Source organism: Habropoda laboriosa, unplaced genomic scaffold, assembly GCF_001263275.1.
Source record: "Habropoda laboriosa isolate 0110345459 unplaced genomic scaffold, ASM126327v1 scaffold33, whole genome shotgun sequence".
Lineage (NCBI taxonomy): Eukaryota > Metazoa > Arthropoda > Insecta > Hymenoptera > Apidae > Habropoda > Habropoda laboriosa.
Genome location: NW_017100187.1, coordinates 1,660,647 through 1,675,923, shown reverse-complemented (window position 1 = coordinate 1,675,923; position 15,277 = coordinate 1,660,647). Strand labels below are relative to the sequence as shown.

The 15,277-nt window shown below is 45.8% G+C and overlaps 1 protein-coding gene across 1 annotated transcript in view; it reads left to right on the top strand.

Annotated features, from left to right (window-relative positions):
- LOC108579701 overlaps nt 1-15,277 on the top strand; it is a 55,659-nt gene that overhangs the window by 27,811 nt on the left and 12,571 nt on the right. The window contains 1 exon segment of the mRNA XM_017943290.1: nt 11,556-11,740. Within this exon segment, the coding sequence (XP_017798779.1) occupies nt 11,556-11,740 (185 nt within the window).

Genomic DNA, 15,277 nt, shown 5'->3' with positions numbered 1-15,277 from the left:
TCTTCCAAATTCGGCTGTTCGTTGCGCCCTTCAATTCTTGCGTGTTGCACTCTTATTCTCGAGGATAAGGAACACGACGAAGCTAAGCTAATTACGTAAATTGATTGGAAACCGCGTTGTTCGAGGAAGCACTGAATTTTCTACAAGCCTAAAATCGCACTGAATAAGCGTCGAGGGACTGGTTCGGCAGCCAAGTAAATACTGACTGAGGTCGTGTCGTTCTGCCCGATTTCCGCTCGCTATTTACGCGCAGCTAGCTTACGAAGAATCCTCGGGAGTAAAGTCACCCTTGCAAATGTTGTGCAGGCCGGGTATTAAACTCGAGATATTTTTTCTGCGCCGAACATAAGAAACGCGAGTCAGGTCCTGTGTATGTTTATCCTTTCGAGAGTGACTTTCTGAGAGTTTGTGTATGGAAACTTGATTTCAAATGGACTGCTCTCGGAGAGTTGCTTTGCGAGCTGGAAGCAGTTTCGTACTCTCGAGAGAACTCTCCTGAGAGCGAAAGAACGTCAGGAAAAGGAAATTGGTCGAGAACTTACTCTCAGGAGAACTCTCTCGTAATTTTAATCACGCAGAGACACGATTGGTCGTTCGATTCTTCTCCCAAACTCGACTGTTCCCCGTGTATTCCTGAATTTCTCACCTCTCTCGCTCGCCGCGACAAAGAAAGTTGCAAATGTACGCCGAACCTGTAAAATCGATTCGAAAACGGAAAAAAACTCTTGGTATAATCGAAACCGCGTTGTATAACTTGCCAAACACAGAGCCTAGCTAGGTGCGTTTGATTATTTCCTCGGGGGGTAAATCGATTGATCGCAACGAACGCGATACCTTTCGGCAGGTCACTTAATTAATTCGCGTAACGTGAGCTGATCAACCGAACCATACCGGTATCGTAAATATTTCAACAGTCTCGATATTAATCCTAATATTAGTTTGTGCCCGGTGCTATCGTAAATTACTCGTGTATCAAAATTATTTCGATACATCAAAATTGTGCTCTCCGCGATCTAGACGATTGAAAGGAGGTTTCGTTAAATTCGCGAATCGAAACTCGCAACAGCCCTTGAAACGTCTAACAAATCGTTACAACACACCTCTTCTACATCTAAAACAGCAGTCGGACGAAAAACCATCGCATCTCGGTAGATCAACACCAATTAGCTCGATTCGGGGTGAAAAACGAGCGGCAAGAACTTTTCCTCGAGCCTAAGCGGCGGGTCTACACATGTGTGTACGTACACGTGGAGATACGGTGAAAACGATCTCGCACGATCACAGCAAATCGAGGATACAGTGAGAGAAGAAGTAACGGTCAGAAAGTTCTATTCCCCGATAGCGTAGAGAAAGGCAATTAAACCGTGAAAAGGTAAAAGGTAAAGATAATTAAAAGTTGAAGATACCGTATGGCTTGCCAGAAAATTAACGTAGTCATGCCGCATATGCATAGGCACAACCTCTCCTCCACCGATGAGTCTATTCTAATTTTCTACGAACCCTTCCGCGGCCGTGCATTTTTTCCACGAGGGTTAATTTGAATAGGGTCGCTCTGCTTTCTACACCGCCACACGTACGAATACGAGGGATGGTTCCACTGTATACGCCTACGCCTCTTTCTTTCTTCTCTCTCTTCTCGACCTACTCTCCTTTCTTCTTCCTCCTTGTTTTTTTTTCCCTCTTCTCACGCTCCTTTTCCACCGAAATCCCGGGCGGCCTCTGATTGTCGATTCTCTCTTTTATCGGGCTCTCCTTTTTTCTTAAGCGCAACGTGTTCCTTTTTTCTGTACCTCGGGGTTGCTCTAGATTGTTACGGGGGCCTTGTAGCGAACGGTGCTGCATTCGGCAGCACGCGAAAAACGCCACGTCATTTTTTAAGGTCACCTTTCAACGATCGCACGCGCTATTGTCACTGTGTGTACCGTTTGTGAATCCAGAGATAAGTAATCTCTGTTTCCGAGATGTTTACTCGAAACTTTGCTGATAGATTCGTACAAGGAAGAAACGGAACGTCTATTTCGACCGACTTTTTCAACGTTTCCTAACTATACTTCCGAAGTGTTTCGCGGAAATTTCACGGGAAACACGCTTAACATCGATCCGAGACTTTATTAAAAAAAAAGCAGATTCGAGCAGAGAATGCTGGAGGAAGTAATTTAATAATTGAATTTACTTTTCTAGATTCGTACGTTGCGCGATAATAAAATTGTCGGATATTCGAAGAAGAGCGAAGGAAAAATGAACGTAGCAATTGGATTAACGAGGAGGAAAAATAATCACGCTGCTAAAAATTTCCACGTAATTATCGTCTATATATATATATATATAAAATTTCCGTGGAATATTCTTTCGGCAATATTCATCGTGTCTATTAGTTTTTCAAAAGCGCGTAAATCTGCACTGCGTTCTCAGATTGTTGCCATGAGAGTGATTTTTTCTACCACTTATCTTATCTCGCGTTACTGATATAGAATAGAATCCGAGATGCACTAGCAAGTAATAAGTGTTGTTCGAAACTGTAAAAAGCAAAATTCGACGCGAACTTTTCTAACGCGATGAATATCCTCTCTCCTCCTCCTCCTCCTCGGTGGAAAAAGCGAACGACACTTAATTAAACCGTTGGTCGTCTTCAAACGAGTCACGATTATTATTTCAACGCAAGAAGCTCGCGCATCGTTTGATCGAGGGTGGACGAGGGGAATTATTTTAAAATTCTTAAAGAGAGCGGTACTCTTTCGTCCTTTAAAATCGACGAAACTCTCAACCCTTTCGCATTACTGACTTACTTTTCGTAACCCTTTAAGTAAAGCGGTACACACAGCTAACGCGGAGAAACTTCTTCTCGTTCTACCTCCAACTTCTCTCGCATTTTACCGTGGAAATAAAATCGGCGAGCACGAATCCGTTGAAATATTCACCACGGGAAATCCGTGAACAAATTTTTCGCACGGGAAAAAGTATTCCGCCGTTAAAGACAAGATACACGCGCGATACGTGTAAGCGTAGCACCAGAAGGCTGTAATCTCAGTTCATACCAGTTCTCTATCTAATGTATACTCGCATGTAGTAAACGGTCTACAAAATCTAGATTGACTTTCTAAGCTGGCACGAAAGCGACTTTTTGCACAAAATCAGGTACGATCTTCAACGAGGACTGCACGATCACGCTTCAACCGCAGAACCGGTCTGTAGGTTAAGGATACTTCGTGCTCCTTCGCCGCGAGTGCAATAATTTCGCACAAACAAATTCCACTAGGTCGAGTTATTAAATGATCATTTTCATTTCACCGTAATATTACAACTGCGTGTGTGTATATATGCGAAAGGTACACGACAGGATGACCCGTTTTCCTAAATTCACCGAGGAGAAGAAAAAAAGAGATGTACAAACCGTTGCGTCTCGCGGTGGTAATAAGTAGTCTGCACGATTCTAGAGAACCTGTTTCTCAAAACAGGGTTAATTATGATCGCGATAAAAATTCCCAACAGGCTATTGATCTTTCACCAAATACTTTCTACGTCCTCCCGCGATAATGCGCGCCTATTTTTTTCTCCGCAATTTCTCCACGCGAAGAAATTGTCGGAGGGAGACGGAGAGAGAAGCGGCCCGAGAGAAGATTTACGCGGACCATTTATATCGGACAGTCGGGCCGGCGGGTCAAGAATATTGAGCACGGCCGGCCGTAAAATAAGATATAGATTTCCATCTAGTAAACTTTCTACACGGCATGTGTGGGAGGCAACGCAGAAACGCCATACGGCATACGAGAACAGCTCTCCGGCGTCTTACGTTAGAAACTTTGGGCGCAGCCTTGTGTGCACTGCTCGAGTTATACGCTTCACACAGCTACAACCAGTGGTATATACCGAAGGAACAGGCTTAAAGACGTGTGGGCACTTAAAACCGGCACGAGTTCAACTTTGCTTCGATGTGGGACGATCTACTTTTCCTAAAACTTCGATGCAGAAAATTTGAAGGAAGGAGAGAGAAAAAAAGGAGGGAGGTGGACGGACGATGTTCTAATTGTAAGTGAATAACGAGGGAGACAGAGTTGTGTTTACAAGGGGGTTACGAGGATACGATTAAGATGCTAAGAATAAAAATGAAACGGAGGGTGAACGAAGCGCCATTCGCGACCCTTCGCCATAACCCTTTTGTGCCTTTAAATCTTCTACCGTTTGGAAAGAAAGTTTCGATCGGTGTTTCTTTGAACGAAAACAAAACGAGGAGAAACGTGGAGCCGTCAGTGAACGTCTCCGTTGCCTGTCAATAGCAGCTGGCGGATTTCATTTCTCTTCCACCCTAATAGAGATCCTCATTATCCACCTACTGACCTGCTTTTCACTCCCATCTTTCTTCACGAATTTCACAATTTTAGAGGACCACGTCACGTTCCCGCCGATTAAATCACCGTTCTTCCCCTTCAGACAGCAGGATTTCTACAACACGAGACAGCGATCGACTGCTTGGAGTAAAAAGAAGCGGAGAAATGGCTCGCGATGAAAAATCGTAAAGACACGAGAGCCATCGAGACTTTGTGCTCCTCGACCACTCGACAGGCCGAACGTTCCCGTTCTGAGACATTAATTTTTACCCCTTTTTACCCCCATCTGCCTAATGACCCGAAGTCTGCTACTTCTAGGACGAGGAACGGCGACGTCGTCGACGGCTACGACGACGGCAGAGGCCAGTGGAAGAGGGAGAGGAAAAAAAGGTCTCGACGAAAATGTTAAGTGGTGAGAATCGTCTTGGGGAGAAACGGTTGAAGATCTTGTCCTGCATCCAGCACAGAACGATCGTTACCACTCTCGGACGGATGTGCCAGAACAAGGGGGACTGGTGTGCCGTGTACACTCCTTCCTTCCGGTATCTTACATAATTCCTCGTCCGTTTTTCACCAGCCGTTGCTCACCCCTCTTCTCCTTCTTCTTCTTCTCTACGACGACCCCCTTGGCTCGTTTTCACCCCCTTGAAGCGGTGAAGCAGCCACGCCGCCGCAACAATGGGTCTCATCAGGCATCGGGAATAAATTATGCTCGGCTAAGTCCGCCAGAAAAATGACCAAGCCCCGAAATTAGAGCTTCTACTTGCCGATGAAGGGAGAAAAAAGGGAGACCGGCGAGAAGGTACACTTACGGTCGAATCGTTCCTACAATCCTCGCTAATTAAAATCTGAATAAAAAGAAGGTGAAAAAAGCGAGGAGAGATACGGAGGATCCTTACTACGTGCGAACGTTGAGAAATGTTGAGCGTTTGGAACATGTGCATCGAGGGTGGAGGAAACGATACTTTGCGCAACGAATACGGTGAAAATGAGTTCGACGACCTCTCTAGGGAAGATATAAACCATAGGAAGAAAGGGTTTCGAGGGAGCTCTCGGGGTCGTCGACCCTGACTCTCCCTCTGGGCGGTCTGAAAAAGGAAAAGAGCGAAGGTATCGGTCGAAAAGGAAAAAAAACGATAAAGAGTTTCGGACAGGGCAGGTGAAACGTTCTGGGAGGATAAGTGGGAGCGAGATGGAGGAAGCTACCATATGCCCGAATAATGTTCCACCCGCGTACGATGCGACCAACCGGCACAACGTGTTTCTTCGCCATCGCTGCGTGAAATATCTTGTCGACGACGAAATGACGGCGACCTCGCGACACTTTACTTATCTAAAGAGTGAGGAAAAAAGAGAAGAATTAAAAAGAAACAGCTTGAGATTTGAAAATTTGAAGGAGCAATGACGAAGAATGATTGGAAGAACGTTAGCTACAAGAATATCGATTATGGGACAGTCGCCGATGCTCGAACGTCTGCCACTCGACGATTCTCAAACACTCCCGGCACGTTTGCCCGTCATCGTTCGCGGAGATATCCGAGAGACTAGATTGCTAGACCTTGCTATTCGACGCGAGCTCTCTCAGCCAATGGAAATGGTATCGAGCAGCAAACGTGCCCCGAAGAAAACGCCCTGTGTCTGTACCGAATATACGAGATCCCAGGCTTTTACAAGTCATTCACCTTTCTCCAATGTGATATTTGCCTCGTTCATTTTCAACGATCAACCGTAGCCGTACATAGAGTTTCATCCGATGTTTCGTTCGTCGGTGTAACACCCTCGGAACAATGTTTGAATTTTTCATGTGAATCATTCCTAAAGGGGGGCAGCGGGGGAGGAGAGAGAGAGAGAGAGAGAGAGGAAAAGAAGAGAAAGACACGAACCCCCGTGCGTGAAAGCAGAGGATACAGTGGCGTTGCCATGGTGGCCACACACTCTACGTTTTGAAGAGGATGTACCCGGGGTGATTTGGCCTAGACTACTGATGATGACTGTACCCCGCGTATGCGAGGGATATAGGCACACACACTCGTGAAATTTCGCACGTACGTACGTACGGTACATTCGCCAGGGGGTAGAAATCATTAAAGGGGCGTGGCGTGCCCGTGGTTGCCCGGATGACGGTCACGTGAACCAAGATGGCCGCCAAGCGGGAGGGCTCCCCTCTTTGCAACAGTCATTTGTTATCGGCCATTTTATTTTAATGATTTCCATGCATGCGTGAAACGCTCGGCTGCATCGCTCGGGAAAGGGATGTACTCTCTCACTCTCTCTCTCTCTCTGTCTTCTCTCTAGCTCGGCCGTTCTCGCTCTCTATGCGCCTGGTAACGCGTTCTCTTAGCGCAATACACGCTATACCACACCGAACGCGCCGCTAACGTTGCTTTCATGGTAATTTCAAAGCCTATAAATTTCACTCGTATCCCCCCCCGTGTTAATGCTCGTCCTTCTTTCGATAAATTTCATACGATTTCCCCTCCCCCGATCGGCCCCTTTCCGCGAAACAATTCGTCGAACTCTCGCGACACTGGCGAACGTTTGGAAAAATTTCGCTCTCGTTTGCGCGACGATACCTTTTTCCACAAAGTTCGTATGGGAAGAAACTGTTGAAACGGACGGTATAGTTGTTAACGTGAAACGAATGGAAATCACTGTGAGATATAAGACGAGTTAATACGAGAGCCCAGAAGGAAAATAGTAACGAGCACTTCGTGTCCGAAGAACAGCGGCTATAATCACGGTGATAAAACGAGTATAAATCCGAGACAACTGGCTGGTTACATTACCGTAATTTGTTTAATAATCCACGGTAGCGTAATGGTTGATTTGATTGTTAGATGATTCTGCACTATACCGTTAATAATTAATACGCGAGAGAGATCGGTAGGAGGGAGGTTACAGGCGTTTAAGGGATGATCGACGTCTTTTTATATCGTTTCTAAGTGATTGCTTCTTCGGAACGTTCGCGAATATTATCTTTCGAACGCTATCGATAATTCCGGCGTGCGGAGGGAAATTAATAGAATCCATGGGAGATCGGTGTCGTGACGCTTTTAACCAACGCTCCAAGTTAAATTACTCTTAAACTGGCTGCCTCTGCCCTACGAACAAATCCTTGCTAAGAGTACTTTAATTAGGACGAAAATGGATGTAACATCCACTTTCAAATATACTTACTCTCCGATTGAACACCAAGGTTAAGCAATCAGCCGTTGCAACCTCCTAAATATTCTACAACCAACTAAATCCTCTTGTGCACAAGTCCGAACCGCTACTTACCGCGAATTTCTCCAAAGCTAAACGCTGTCGCAGAATTTTCCGCGGAGAGTCCATTGGACGAATTCGCGTCGACGATCATCGAGAGAGTGAAAAAAAGAGCATTCTCTTTCGTTTCGAATCCCGTGGTTCGTTGCCGACGGACGTTTTTGTTCGACGTGAAATCGAGCGGGAGAGAATAAAAATGGGATCGTCATCGAAGAGTGCAGAAAGGGGGCGGCGAGCACTCTCGGCAAATATCATCGCGATATACAAACATTCCAGCCGTTGGCTCGCACCAGCATTCTCATCCCCGATTTTTCCCCGGCAACTATGTATTTGCTCTCCCCCTTGTCGCGAAATTCAAGGTATCGTTCGTACTCGAATAGCATCGCGTCGAGAGCGAGAGAGGAGAGACAGAGAGAGCAGAGAGACGAGGTCATCGCAGCGAGAGGGCAGCAACACGCATGTGCGTGTGAGTGCGTGCAATTTAATGATTTCCAGCCGGAATTTCGATGATGGCAACTGGAATGGGCGACATAGAGAGAGAGCGGGGAAAACGCCGAGAGAAAGAGGGAGGACCAGGGGAAATAGCGAGAGGAGAGAGATGTATGTGCAACGACGACGACGGGTTGGTCAGGGCCGGCTTGTTGCACACGCGCAAAATCTCACGAGAGAAACAAAGAAGAGAAGAGAGAAATCGAGGGAGAGACAAGAACCAAGCAGGGAGAACGAGGAGAGAGAGAGAGAGAGTGAAGCCTCGAGGAAAGCGTGCTCGAGCGAGCGAGCGAGAGTGAGAAAGGGAGTAAAGAGGGAGGGAGAGAGTGAGATAGGACGTAAATTTTCTAGCGGTGCGTTCATTTGTTCGTTCAACGAAATGCGAATGCATTATACATGGATTGCAGGGGACATTAATTTTCTGCCGTGGACGTGTAGTGGGCCGTGGAGGGCCGCTGGGAGGTCGGCGCTACGAGGCCGGAGGGGGCTCGCCGTTTCCACGGACGAGGCAAGAGGGTTGCAAAGAGAGGGGGTGTGTACGAGCATCGAAGAGAGTTGGAGTGAGAAACGAAGAGAAAGAGGAGGAATATGTAAGTACAACGATAGAAAAGCCCGGACACAGAAAGAAAGAGAAGGAGAGAGAGAGAGAGAGAGAGAGAGAGGATTCAAGCTGTACGTTTCATAATATACCGGCACGTCGAACGCCACGTGTGCGTCAGCTTTTCCCCGTGCTTTCTCTACTTACTTTTCCAAGCTGAGAGAGCGGTGATTTTGACGAGTGGACGAAGAGGCGTACCGCCTGGGAGAGAAAAAAGGAGAGAAAAAAAAGAAACAAAGTGCACACGCGCCACAGGCTGGTGGTGGCTCGAGTCGCGGAAAAACGTGGCCAGGAATTTTTCCACCGAGCAGAGGGAGAGAGAGGAGAGAAAAGGGGTGGGAAATGCACGCGCCTGTGAAACCGACGTACTGACAAATAATCAAATATATCGCCACTCTCATTTGATATTCCGAGCCAGTGTAGGTGATGAATGTAATGACGTTATACACCGTCGGGGAATTACGGTCGTCAAGCAAAATTTAATGTCGATGCATGTTTAGTGTCGCCACGAGAGATACACGGAAAGGCATTAAACCGAGGTAGAGCGAGAGTGAGAGAGAGATGGTTTGATGGTGGTGTGGGTTATAAAAGAGCATCGGGACGAATGTGTCGTCCGTTGAAACGCATCGATCTCTTTTTCCCTCGTCGTATTTTACTCTCTGTGAAAGAAAAAACCATGAAATTACCGTTTATCGAATTAACCAAATCGAGAGAGCAATTAACCGGCGGTCAATTTTATTTCGCGGTGAAAAGAATTGCGGCCGGTTTGATTAAACACACACACGTGCGACACCTCTATTTAACGGGGCATATTATATCGCTTCATTTGACAGATAAATCACGATTATATACCTGCCTGCTCCTTTATAAACCGAGAATGGAAAGGCTCGTCGTAGGAAAAACACGTTGACAAATCGAACGTGCCAAAAGACAAAGTGTATAACGTTGTCGCTTACTTACCAACAACTTTCTGTTCCATTACTCTCTTGTTTGTGCCAGCAAAACGAATGGCGCCAGATCAAAAACTGTACAACACCACCGGCCCCGCCGCCGCATCGTTGTAACTTAAAACACCGGCTTGCGCGTGGTGGTGGTGGTTTGTTCAAGAAAATTCATCATTGATAAATTCATACTGGATGCGTGAAACAGGCGTGTTTCATGTAAATGCAAACACGATAAAACTTTACTACGCGCATACACACGACTTCTAAATAAACGCCTCTCGTAAAACGCCGCCTGGCCGGTCGAGCTTATAAAAATGATAAAGTAAAGCTCGTAAAAGTAATAGTTTACGTATTGGCTATAACTTTTGCCACGCGTTACGCGCCGCTTTACCAATCTCACTTTGTACCTTATTCTCGTCTCTTCACTCTCTTTTCTTCCTTTAATGAAACAAGGAAGAGGGAGAGCCTTCTATTAATGTATTCATCGTACAACATAGACCACGTAATAAATAAATCTCAACATCTGTTTCCCTCTCTCTCTTCTCGTGGCATTAATTCGCCGTACACTGCAAAAGGGAAATATTATAACCATGATGGAAACTTCATTGAAAGATTATGTAGTTCCTGAAAGATTGTACGCTATCTTAATCTTTCGTCGATAAATCAAAATTATTCCCCTTGAGATTGTTATTTGTCGAACGTTGCAACGGTAATATCGGCGAGATAACAACGAGAACGAGAGAGAGAGAGAGATATTAAAAAAAGAGAGACACGAGTTAGTTTTATTAAAAGTTCGATCGGTCTGAATAAAAGATGAATCCGGTGGAGGAGAGACGAAGGAACGAAGGTGGTAGATGAAGCAAGAGGGAGAGAGAGAGGAAAACAGCAGGAGGAAGAAAAAGAAGAAATTTGCCGGGGGTAAAAAGGACCGGAGGGAAGAATGTCGATATTAATAAAAGTTAAATTGAGCCAATCGCTTGTGGGAATTGGAATAGAGTCGACTGGCTGTGAGCGTAACGACGGCCCGTGAAAAAGCGCAATAAAAATTGCAACGATCGGCAATCTCTCTCTCTCTCGTCCGTTCCGTTTCCCTTCCTTCAACGCGATACCGTGGAATAGATTAAAAGCATCTAAAGATATTTCCCTGTTAACATCGCGGATATAATATTAACCGGGTTGTGAAATAATCAGGAAAGAATTTCCGCTGCATATTTCACGCGTCGATAGTACGAATCCCTGATTAAATACCGACCAATAATGCGCGCCCGCCTTTAAAATTGACAAAACCAGTCTATCGTAACTGCGCTCTCGACGTGTGTAAACGAGTCGCGATAATTAACACGCGCATTAGGACGCGAAAAATAAAAAAAAAAAGAGATACGGACCGTCGCGTCGGTTTGACAGATACGCGGCGTTTTAAATCAGGGTCCTGGTTACGGGTTGTTAAAACACCGCCTCTAATGGTCGTTTTAAAACGAGTGGCATTTTTTACGCTCATCCCTAAATCTACCCGCTGATACCTGTTGCACATCGCCCCGGAAAAAAAGTAATTCAACCACTAACCTCCGTTGTGTCTCGTACCGTGTTCCCGTATCAGAAACGTGCTTCCACGATTCATTACGCTTTTGCAAACACCCGTTCGAATTATCATTAATTGTCAATGGTTCTCTCTACTTTCTCTTCCATTTAATCGAACGAAATATCGCGTAAAAAGCTATCTGTGCAGAGCTGAGAATTTCACGTGTCCGACGACACCAGCAGCGAAAGGGTTACTTTGATCTCTCGATCTCTCTATTTGTGAACTTTTCTCGCCTACCTCATTTCTACGGTCTATGCGGTTCTGAATTTCTCAGCTCTGCTTTGGTAACTGTTGAACGTCGATGAATCCACCGATGAACAGCTGAATGATATAATGTAAAGTTTCCTCTGTTACAGGTGAACGTCCGTACAAGTGCCATCTACCGGATTGCGGGCGGGCATTCATTCAATTGTCGAATTTGCAGCAACACCTTCGAAATCACGACGCCCAGGTGGAACGGGCGAAGAACAGGCCGTTCCATTGCACCATCTGCGGCAAAGGCTTCGCCACAGAATCCAGCCTTCGTACCCACACTTCGAAGGTCAGTCATGTATGTACCAAATCCGACGTCCAACAACAACAGGCATTTTGGCTACTTAACGCGGTGCTCGCACACGATTATAAAAATCGAACCATGGTCGGAAAGAAACCGGAGAACCGAGATCTAGAGACAATCAGTCAGACGGTTGTACACGTGCGATGTAACTCGTACATTATTATATGCATTCTTATCATTATACGTAACTCGCCAATTTCGCCGCTGATACGCTCTTCTATTCGGAACGATTATAAACCAAGATAATAATCAAATTAAATACGCTACTCTTTAGACATTTTTCTATTTCACGCGGTACGGAACACGTTTCCTCTGAATGCACACATGGTGGCGGGTCACGCTTCTATCCGGACGATTTTTCTGTCAGCAGACTCAATCCTGTCTTTTAGATAGCCTCCAATCTCTACCCTATTCTCTTCGATCGGTCATACGTGGTGTCGTTAATTGCCAGAGAAAAGAAACAGAAAAAAAAGGGAAGAACTTGTCTGTAAAAGCAGCAGCTAACTGGTTAGCGATTTTTCATGGGACGAAAAATTCTGATGCACGGTGTGTTATCGTACTTTCGTGTTTGAAAGTGATCAATTTTTATCCGTTGAATTTTTATCCGTTTTGCAAAAAATTGAAAGAAAAATATAGAAAAGGAATGCAACGTCGAACCGTGCAGAGAATTTTGCATCCCAAGTGCCACGTAACTCTACGACAATCCCCGCGGTGCTACCGGTGTCGTAACAATAGAGAAAGATCCTAACGGTAGCTTAGATCATTCTGCTGGGTTTCTTCGTAACGCTTGGGACTGCTTTGGTTGTGGTATTTTCACCGACGAGCCGCTTCGAACTTGAACGGGAGTTCGCAGAGCGAATATACGCAGGCCAGCCTTCACGCCTTTTACATTTCTATCGTCCATTATCAAATTTGCCGATCGTCCCGATTTCATCACTGATAGACACCATTCAAACGGTCAAACATCGTCGAAAAATGAGAAAAAAAGACTAAATAACGAATCGAAGAAGGAAAGAGAAGAAGAACAGCCAAGGGGATCATCCTGTAAGAGAATCAACGAGGACGAACAATCCGATGTTCATCGACGTTCCACTTCCTGCGTGGAGGATGATAATACGTTTAAAGTGTCATAGAGGGGAGAGAGAGAGAGTGAGAAAGTATCCGTATTACGGGTCCGGTGTGGAAAAGTGAGAGAAAAAAGGAAGAGGAAAGAACGAGAAAAAATGGGATGATCTGGGAAAAAAGATCGCGTCCCCGACACTTAATCGAATTCACCCCTGGCGGTAGAATCGCGGCACGTAGCGATTACCAGAGGAATCTTGTACCGTGGGGTGGTTTTTTGCCCGCTCCGCGCTCGACCAACTGAATTTCTCAACCCTTTCGCCGCGCCAGGCACATGTCTCGACGAAAAAACGTGGGAAGGCATCTGTCGAGCCGTCCGTGACTCGGTCTTTTCTCTTGTTTCTCTTCGCTCTCTTCTCGCGCGCTTCTTTCGCCACGCTGAAAAACACCCAATCGGGTTTCCTTTTTATCCCGGCCAATTAGACCGGCCATGTTGCGTAACCAGTCGTAAACTGACAATCTCCTTGTAAAGCGGCTGTGTTATTTTATTTTTCCTTTTTTTCTGTCCCCTCTCAAACGAGGAAAGCGGTAAACTCGGAACGGATTATCCATTAACACTGTGCGATAAACGCCTTGAACGGTGCCAATAGTCACGTTAACGCGTCGCTCGCGATAACGCGAAATCTAATTAATTTCACAGTCCTGTCTCGTCGCGTAGCAAAACGTGGTGTCGTCTTTGAAATAAGGAAGAGAGAGGGAGAGTGGAAGTGCAGTTTAGGTTTTGTCCAAGGGTGAATTTCTCGGTTTGGGATTATTTTTCGTAAAACAGCGACGGAAAATCGAAAATGGGTGCATCAGGTGCCTTTCCTAGGCAATAAATATCCTCCTTTTTAACACCGTTCGTCAGGATCCTCTAATTGAAAGCTAATCCTTTGGCTAAAGCGTTTCTTCCTCCGCCTCTCTGTTCAACGTCTCGAGATAAATCTCTCGACTTTCCACCTACGTAGACGAGGCGCAGAACCGTACGCGGAACAACTCGTCTCGCGCCAGCGGGATCACGGACAAACAACGTTTAATAAAATAACGAGAGTATCCAGAGTGTGTTTGTGGTGGTATCAGCGCGACGGGTGGAAGGGAAACGGCTCGAGTTAAAAGTAGCCCGTGTCTTTGTAGCGCCAAGTCTCGAGGATAAAAAGAAACCGAGCAGAAGTAGTAAGAAGAAGATGAGGAAGAAGAAGAAGGACGAAGACGAAGAGAGGATCTTGCGAGAGAGAGCGGAGAAGTAATTAAAAGCCGCCAGCGCGACAGAAACAGAGTCCGTCCTGGCTGGCGGAAAATAAAACGAAACGAAACAAATGGAGAGAGAGCTCGAGCCCATCTTGCGCGGCTAATCGAATTTTCGCCGGGGCAGATTTCTTGAAATTGTTTTCGCTATTCCAGGCTATCTAGCCCCGTCCCCCCCTTCGTCGACTTACCCTCCGCCGCTGATAGCTAATGGATCGTTGTTTAAAAAGAAGCAAGAAAAAGAAGGAAAGAGGAAGAAGAGGAAAAAAGTATGAGGAAGGAAAAGCAAGAGAGCAAGAGAAGAATAGAAAGAGCAGGAGAGATGGGGGAAATGAAAGAGTTACCACTCTGGGTCGAGGCCTGGCGTGTCGACGAAACATTATCCCGACCAAGAAAGACAATACACTCCGAGTACAATATTATAATAGGCCGGAGCGTAAATGTATTATAGAGAACGATCGGTAGCCAGCCGTAGAAACTTAGATTTCCTCCCTCTAGAAACGCTTCCTTCGTGCGTCTTATGAACTGTGTTATCCCCCTTTTCTTTGTGTATTCTCCTCCAGCTTAGACTCTGATGTTTCTTCGAATTCACGTGAACTTTGTACACACGTTTGGAAAGTTTCGCGGTTAAAAGACAGCAACCATACACACCATTCTTGATAGAGAATAGAGAGAATGGACACACGTTCGATCGATGAATCAAAGATTCTGCTACTCTTGCTAGGCGACTAGAACAAGATAGAACTAGAGAGAGAGAGAGAGAGAGAGAGAGAAAAGAACGTTAAAAAAAAAAACGAAAAAAAGAATTGTCCAAAGCACTGCGAACTCGCCCGTGTCTGGTTTTCTTCGCTGCTTCTCCACGTCACGTCTTACCCCACTTTTGCGTGGCACAGAGCCTTCGTATTTATCTGTAGTTTAGCGGTACAAGGGGTTGAATGTCGTGCAACACGATATAACCCTTTCTGCTGGCGGACTTTCTCGTACCTTCGACCTTCTTCCGACTCACCTCCGGGGTCTCCCCATCGAGCCCCTCTACCCTCTTCTTAATTGCCCAAGCGCGGAGCTCGGTAAAAACTCGTTAGCCATTAGATTTATTTTTCCTCGCCACGGGGATTCATTCCGTGTTCTGGTAAAAAGAGAAAAAAAAAGAAAAAGGAAAACCGCGCGCGCGCGTGC